This window comes from Gavialis gangeticus, unplaced genomic scaffold, assembly GCF_001723915.1.
Source record: "Gavialis gangeticus isolate Ggan-Ray unplaced genomic scaffold, GavGan_comp1, whole genome shotgun sequence".
Lineage (NCBI taxonomy): Eukaryota > Metazoa > Chordata > Crocodylia > Gavialidae > Gavialis > Gavialis gangeticus.
The window spans coordinates 14,253,235-14,261,385 of NW_017729027.1; the positions used below are offsets into that span (position 1 = coordinate 14,253,235).

An 8,151-nucleotide genomic window follows, 5' to 3' on the forward strand; every position below is an offset into this window, starting at 1 on the left:
AGATTCAGACTAGACATCAGGAGGTGCTACTTCACTGTCAGGGTGGCTAGGATCTGGAACCAACTTCCAAGCAAAGGCGTGCTGGCTCTTACCCTGGGGGTCTTTAAGAGGAGGCTAGATGAACACCTTGCTAGGGTCGTTTGACCCCAGTACTTTTTCCTGCCATGGCAGGGGGTTGGACTTGATGTTCTGCTCAGGTTCCTTCTGACCCTACCAACTATGAAACTATGAAATACATACAACTGTCATATAAAAACTCTCTGTAACATACCCTCTTAGGCCATTACTTAGTTGTGCACATTTTTAAATCCTAAATACAGTGGAATGGATTCAATTATGATGCTCATTTAGGGTGTAGTTCTTTAAGAATTTACACATACACTTACCATGAAACATGAGAAGTCCTGTTGACTTCAAAAACATATTCACATACTAAGCAAAGCAAATACAGATGTGGACCTTAGTTACTACTATTCAAATTATGAACTAATGGAGCTAGCTGCTATTCTATAGTGTTATCAAATATCTGGGTTTATTAAAACAATAGAATACATACATTGAATAAATGTTAATACATTTAATATCAGAATACATACATTTAATCACTGATAGAGAACACCACTGAACTTTTTTCCAGCGACTGCAGATAAGCCAGTAATTGACTCGTTTAACCAGCTCTGCTAAATGATCAGGATCAGACTTCATTATCTGATCAAATTCTGCAAACTAAATACAACAAAATGAGAACGACAGTGGACATAACATAACAGAATGTTCAGAATGGAGATAAAAAGATCACTACAGTAAACTGAACCTTGAAACCATGGCAATGCACTGCGTACATCTTCCAACTAATTCAACAAATAATTTGAGAATTGACTACAGTATTTTTAAAGCATTTAAATGCTTGCAACATTTGAAAATTGAGCCACTTAGCCTGAATAGAGGCTTATTACCCATTTTGGGTGCCCCACTTACTTAGCTGTCTCTCAGTTATACATCTTTGAAAGTACATTTTAAATTACATTAAGAACCCCAAAAAGAGGCCCAGAAGTCACAATTCATTTCCTGAAAACTTAGCTTAGTAGCCAGGTTTAAGGTAGCCAATTTTGAAAATCTCAGACTTGCACGCTATAGCTTTCCATAATAATAGCAATGGTTCTTGCCATTGTAATGAAAGCTTATCCCTGGACACAATTACTACATTTTTTTTCCTTTTCCTATCTATATAAAGAAGGATGTATTGGATATGGATACATATTAATGAAAAACTTTGTTTCTCTGCTAAAATTGCGAAGGTTGTCTTCTTTTTATGATAGCATAATAATTTTGTACTAAGAAACATTATTTTCTGGAACCAGATGAAACATGAAAAATAAATATAAATGTATATATATTTTTAAATATACTTAAAATTATTTCAAACTGGTCTGAAATTAATGAACTGCAGCCAAAAAAATATTAGGAAATAGCATCAAGGTGAAACATTATATGTTCATAAGCTACAAACAAATTGACATACTTACCTTGCCAGGTCTAAAAAACACTTTGGTTAATCCAAATTTGTAATCAATTTCATTTAAACCCAAAGCTTTAAATAGTGCCTGTAATATTAAAAAAGAAAAAAAATCAGTTTGGTTCATATTCAATAAAAACACTCTCTTAAAAAGACCCAGCATTGTAAACCAAGATAATATTTGCTGCCCAAAATGAAAAACAATAATATGAACGTGTCATTTAGCATTCAGAGTGTTGCTACCTTGCAGAAGAGCCTCGGGTCCAGTCGAGCTAGCTTTGCAGGCATGTACTTCTTGTACATGTTATATAACTCATGAAATGAAGCGCGTGATGGGAAACCACCTTGCATCAAGTCCAAAACAGACACCATGCCTATAGTCACAAACACACACACAAAAAGCTGACATTAGTAAATGCACCAGTGGATTTATTTTAATAAAGAAAATAATAAGGAGTTAAACCCTATGAAAGAGCTCAAAAGCTTGGCCTACAGTCTCAATTCAGCAAAGGGCTCATCATAGACTGGCCCCAGAATCCACCATTTCCTGGTCAAATGGCTACATGGGAAATGACTAAGACAGTCTGCAATGATTTTTTCCCCCTTACTGCCAGGTACCTGGAAATCAAGGGCACTGGTCTTATTTTCTGGCTTCTCTGTTAAATCTTATCTTATAAATTAACCACAATACAGTGGACTTGCTAAGAGAAGAAATAAGCTATACCTAGCAGGTATCTTATTTGCTCTTAATCTTTTTTGAAAGGGGAGGGGGAGAAGGGGGAATAATACTACTACAACTACTACTAATAATAATAAAATGACATTGATGTGTGTGATGTCAATGACATTAGTGGCCTCACACCATCTCCAGGTGTGTGGAACTGGCACAGATTAACTGCTATTAGCCTCAGTGTCAGAATATTGGGGTTCACTCACAGTGTTGGGGTTGTGCCTCATCTGGTAAGAGGCAATTTGTATAACCCTGATATAGCCAAAGCAATATAGTGGAATGAAAATATTAACGGGATCAATAAATCCTAATGTGGAAACAAAAGCCTGAAGTGTAACTTAATGCTATCCAAATCAGTAAATGGCTGGAGCTATGTCAACCAATAAAACACATTCGATCCTATTCTGCCATTTTTGAAAATCCTAACAACAAACATTGTACACATTTTAAAGTTTCCCCTTTGTTCGACTACTTACCATTACTGGTGATTGCTTTATCTATTTGTCACTTCTCCTGTTTAAATATTTGTTCTGGTGATGTCTGCTGTATTTTTTTCACCTTTTGATTTAGTTCCATTAAGTTGTCCCCTTTCCCCCCACCCCAAGAAAAAAAAAGTCACATAGGAAACCTCTCCTCTCCAATTTAAACTTCATTCATTTTCTTGGAAGTATTTGTTGTTTTTCTATTTGATTAGCTAAAATAAGTGCACAAAAATACTACAGCACAACATGCTTATAAAAATGTACTCTGGCAGAAAATAAAAAGCTTCATCTATTCACTCTCTCTGTCTCCCCAACACTGCCAAGTGCTCTTAACCTACAAAAACCTGCTGATAATGGTGTTAATGGAATCCTAATTAAAGCAAAGTTGTTAAGCATTTGTGATTAGCTAAATTAAACATAAACATGACTTGACAGGACAAAGTATAAGCAGGCTTGCCAAGACACCAGATGCCAAACCTGGAAACGTCTGTAGCATTTGAAAAAGAGAAACTAAGCACAATCAGTTGAAACTACAAAAAGGAAAAAGACAAATATTGAGAAAGAAAAAGTGAAAAAAATCCCTATAATGTGATCTAATACTGACTCACAATGTGGCAATATGCTTTACTAAAAGCACATTCTAGCAACCTGCTAATCCATTCATATCACTATTCACAGTCTTGCAAGGAACAGTCTGGATAAATCTATCTTTAGAATAATACCATGAATTATGAAAGGACTTTTTTCTCTTTTTTTTTCAGAATTATGAGCATGCGGTATCATTCAAAAGCAAGAGCTCATTGCTTATGTTCATTTAAGTATTGGGGCCAGATTCAGATGGGCTTCATTTCAGTATAGCAGCAGTCCTGCTGCACTGCCAAGATCTCAGTTGAAAGAGCGGCTTCCTTGCTACAGCGGTGCTATAGGCCAGGAGCGGGCAATTATTTCAGGTGGAAGGCCACTTACTGAGTTTTGGCAAGCCATTGAGGGCCACGTAGCCATGACAAGTAGCCAGGGGCATATAAATATTAATTTTCTAAAATTTTTAGGGGCCCCGCAGGCCAGATACAGTGGCCCAGCAGGCTGCATCTGGTCTGCAGGCCGCATTTTGCCCACCCTTGTTATAGTCACTGAAGCATATCGTGGTCGGTGACATAAGTGTCCATATAGATGAAAATTCTCTTCACAACTTAATACACATCATCATGACTGGGAATTGGTGCAACTCAGGTTGACACAAACACACACAAAATTTAGTATTAAGGCTGTGATTTGATCCTGAAGAAGAGAAACTATTTCCCCTTGTTGGTTTTCTTCAGTTTGCAGTAGGGTGGTATCTTGCTTATTTTGATGGGATGCCCTCATACTAAATGCAGCTTTTGAGAAACATAACTCTTTGAGAAGATACTAGGAGAGCCAAAAGAAAGTGAAATTGATAATGTAGTAGAACTATGAAATGAACTTCAAGTACCTTACAACACATCCAGTAATCCCTAAACATAGGGGGTCACTGGTGTTTCCAGGTTATGTAAATGGTAGAAGTGATATAAATGTACTGAAATGCCAACAGGAGAAGCCTGATTACACATCAGACCAATAGTAGCAAGACAAATTTTGAAAACATCTGGTCATAAGAATGGTAAAATAAATGTGATTACCTTAACCAAAGCATGTGCAGAGTAGAAGATAACAGAACTGTTTCAAGTGGTGGACATCCTAATTAATTCAGATATCCTTCGCTTGGATGCACAGTTTCTAACACTTGAATAATCTGTAAACACTTGAATTTACAGATAAATTGTTCTGTTCTGGCTTGAGATCCTGCTTCTCTGCAGATGCAGCTAACAGGACACTGCTATGTCATCTCTTCTTGAGCTGCTCACTAAGGTTCTAGAGGCACTAAGGCAGCGGTTCCCAATCTCAGGGTCGCTACAATAAAAAATGGGGTCACAAAGGCACTTAACAGCATTAACCACTTATGCTGAAAATCACAGAAAGAAGCAGCAAACAGTGGGCTCCCTTTGCAGGCTGGCAAAGTTCCAGCCTGCAAGGAGCTGCATGAGGTGGGGGGAGGGGGGAGGAGGGCAATCAGGCAGGGGACACACACACGCGCAGCAGCCAGACAGCAGGGAGAGCAGCTCCCTCCAGGTACGTCTAAGCGGAGAGGACAGATTGAAGCCCCCATAGTGAGGGAGGGAGTGGGGCAGGGCTAGCACTGGAGATGCTTCCCAGAGCTGGGGCAGGAATGTGGGACCTAACTTGGGAGGGCAGGAATGAGCCATGGGTAGCTCATCCGGGAGGCTAGTTCCCCACCTCTGTGCGCACTCCCAGGAAGGAAAGCATGGGAAGAGCATGTGCCTCCCAGATTTGTGCATGGGTAGAGGGTGGACGCAGGCTGTCTGCTGCAGGCTTGGGGCTCCCCGCCCTGCTGCCCTTGCCTTGAGGCCTCTGTGGCCCAGTGGTTGGAACCCAGCATAGGAGGGCAGAGAGGGGCCAGTGGGGCGTGGTGCTGCTGCCATGGCAAGGCCCCCCCTGCCCATCTGGAAGCAGCAGGGGGCACAACTCTGTGCCGCCTGCATTGCTGCTCCCGGGTGGGCAGGGGGTACACCTCACCATGGCAGTGCAGCTAGTGTGGGGCTCCCAGCAGCAGCAGAGCTTCCTTGCCCCATTCTGCTGCCCACTGGACTACAGAGGCCCCGGGGGGAGGGCAGCAGGGTGGGGAAACCCAAGCCCTCAGTGGGCAGCCTGCAACTTTTCCCTCCCCTGCCCCTCCCCACCACAGGCTCCATTCCAGCCCTGCCACCCACAGGGGGAGGGGGTATTGATATAACCTGCATCATTTTGGGGTTGCAAAAAAATTTCCAATTTAAATGGGGTCATGATGAGGAAAAGGTTGGGAAGCACGGTACAAAAGCATCCCAGACCACCAGGAAAATGCATATGTGCTGCCCTGCCTCCTTCAGGATCTAAGAATGTCTATACATGTCTTGGTTTGCATGCTAATTAGAACACAGATTGGTGTAATTAGAATGCTCCAGTGTGGCCTCATCATCATCATCATCATGTGTATAAGCCCCTATGCATTTAAAAATGGCCACAGGAACACTTTATCTAAACCTCATCAAATGAGGTTTAGATAAAAGCACCTCCATGGCCATTTTTAAACCCACAGGGTTTAAAACCAGTGAGATGTTTTAATTAGAGTGACTCTTCAGGAACCATTCTAATTAAAACACCCCACCCCTAGGAGGCTTGGGGCCCATCCTGATGGGTTATCAAATCTGCCTATGCAATTACGTCTGATTCTCTTATAAAAGTCTGAGAGACGAACTGTAGAGAAGCTGCAGTAAAACACCACATTTTTTTTGCAGAATCTAAAAAGGCCAGGGAATTGAAGGGAAGAAGCTTTTGGGAACAGTAGCCCAGGACTGGCAGAAGAAAAGTTTTGTCTGATGTTTTGCCAAATGTTGCTGTAGAATAAAATTTTGCCTTGTAAAAGATTGGCAGCAAATCCTTCCTAGACTGAGTAAATAGGTCAGATGTCTTGCACTCCAGCACGTACCTCATTAGAATGCCCCTTCTAGCTAGACAAGACCAGTAGTGAAATTCAGAGGTGTGACATTAGGTCAGCCAATGTTTCTTATTTTAGAAGAGAAGTGGGAAAAGGAGTGGAAACAAGGAAGAATACCAGATTCTATTAAGAAAGCTACTGTAAAGTTCCTGCAGCTAAAGAAGTCTGCAGGTCCTAAACAAAAATCAAATGCATAATGGAAAAAGCTAAGTCAGCTTTTTACTTGACAGTGAAAAAAATCTGCAACATATTATAGTTATACAGTCTCTCTTTGACTTATTGTGTTACTAATAATGAACTACAGAATTAACTAATACACTTTAAGTCACACTTTAATTGCATCTTGATAGCAATATGAGTACCAATCTTTCTTTAATTAAGGAATAATATTGTTTCTATTGTTCCAGATCTACATGTACCTGAAATACACAACATAATAAATGAACCAGAAATGGGCATACATTACCTGAACACTGAAGCTGAGAGAGAATCTGACCTCCTTCAAAATGGTGACTTGTCATCTTTAAATTAGGCTTGATGCAGCGAATAAAGCTAGAACCCTATTATAAATGCAGCAAGTTAACAGAATATGTATCTTGTTTAACTTCCTGAAATAACAGTGCATCATTAAAGTCACAGAACAAATAAGAAAAATAATAAGATTTCAAAAAAGAAAAAAAATCATTTTTTTTACATTTTTTTTAAATATCTATTTTGTACTTTCAGTCAAGCTTGATATAACTGATCTTAAAGCTCAAACTGTTAACTGAAACCTCAGCTTTTTTTCATTCGTTTAGTTCTCTTACCACCACTAACAATCTAATTAGTCTTGCATTGTACTGTGGTTTCCATTGCACTCATTACCTACACTACTGCAATCAACTACCTAGAAAAAATTAAAATGTCCTGCTCTTTTTACTGAACTACAGGTGTGGAAGCACACTTCTGGACAGAAAAGATTTATCTTTCCCTAACAGATCACTGGGGAGCTCTCTGAATACCTCAAATGCTCCATTAAAGTCAGACCTCACAAGGTGCTCCAGGGGGAGGGGGAGAGTAGGACCCTTCAACCTCAGCCTGCTGACACTCCTCACAGTAACAACACCATGATGGTTTTACACCGCCGCAACCCACTGCCAACTGAACTAGTCAATTTGTTTACCCTTTCCTCCAAGTCCCCAATTCCCTCTGGATTACAGCTTCAACACCCTTTTCCACAGCTATCCTTCTCTCATAACAGCATCTTTCTATGCCCTTTCTTGGCTTCTGCAGTCATCATTCTCCTCTCTAATCATTTACATTAGAGGCTGACTACCTGGAGTTCATGGAGCCACTGGATTTGTTCTGCAGAACCAGGTGCTCCCTTCACTGCACCTGGACCAGCAGAAAGATGCACTGGCAGCTGCAGTGACCAGGTCCTGCCTACTGCTGGCCCACCTCAGATACAAGCTGTGTCATTTTGGCTTGCCATTTGAAAAAAATTGCTGACCACTGACTTGTACCTTGGCACCACCCCAAATGCACCAGTGTCTTTCTAGTAAACAGCTCAAAAACCCCATTCATTATATAAGCTGCTTCTCTAGAGGGAAGTCACACAACAGCTGGGGGAAATATCAAGCAAGTTTGGGCAAAATCAGAGTGATGGCTTATTCCCCAGCTGTTGATAGAATCTGCCATCTTCAAGAAAGGTTGTAGGGAAACAAGTAGGGGCTGAATTTTGGAAGCCACTTATTCAAAAGATGACAAAATTTGGAATGGAAATCCTTCTTTGGACTCCTACTACACACATTTCAGGTCAATCTACGTAAGCTTGGGGGTTTTAGTAGTTAGAGCAGGAGTGGGCAAAGTGGCG

The 8,151-nt window shown here is 40.6% G+C and overlaps 1 protein-coding gene across 4 annotated transcripts in view; it reads right to left on the reverse strand.

The window, feature by feature from the left end:
• MYO6 (myosin VI) overlaps positions 1–8,151 on the reverse strand; it is a 202,908-nt gene that overhangs the window by 65,237 nt on the left and 129,520 nt on the right. For all 4 annotated transcript variants that reach the window (XM_019520458.1, XM_019520457.1, XM_019520456.1 and 1 more), the window contains exons 19-22: positions 6,766–6,859; positions 1,760–1,890; positions 1,527–1,604; positions 597–726 (exon numbers count right to left, since the gene is read on the reverse strand). In XM_019520458.1, coding sequence (XP_019376003.1) covers positions 597–726; positions 1,527–1,604; positions 1,760–1,890; positions 6,766–6,859 — 433 coding nt within the window. The remainder of the gene's footprint in view (positions 1–596; positions 727–1,526; positions 1,605–1,759; positions 1,891–6,765; positions 6,860–8,151) is intronic.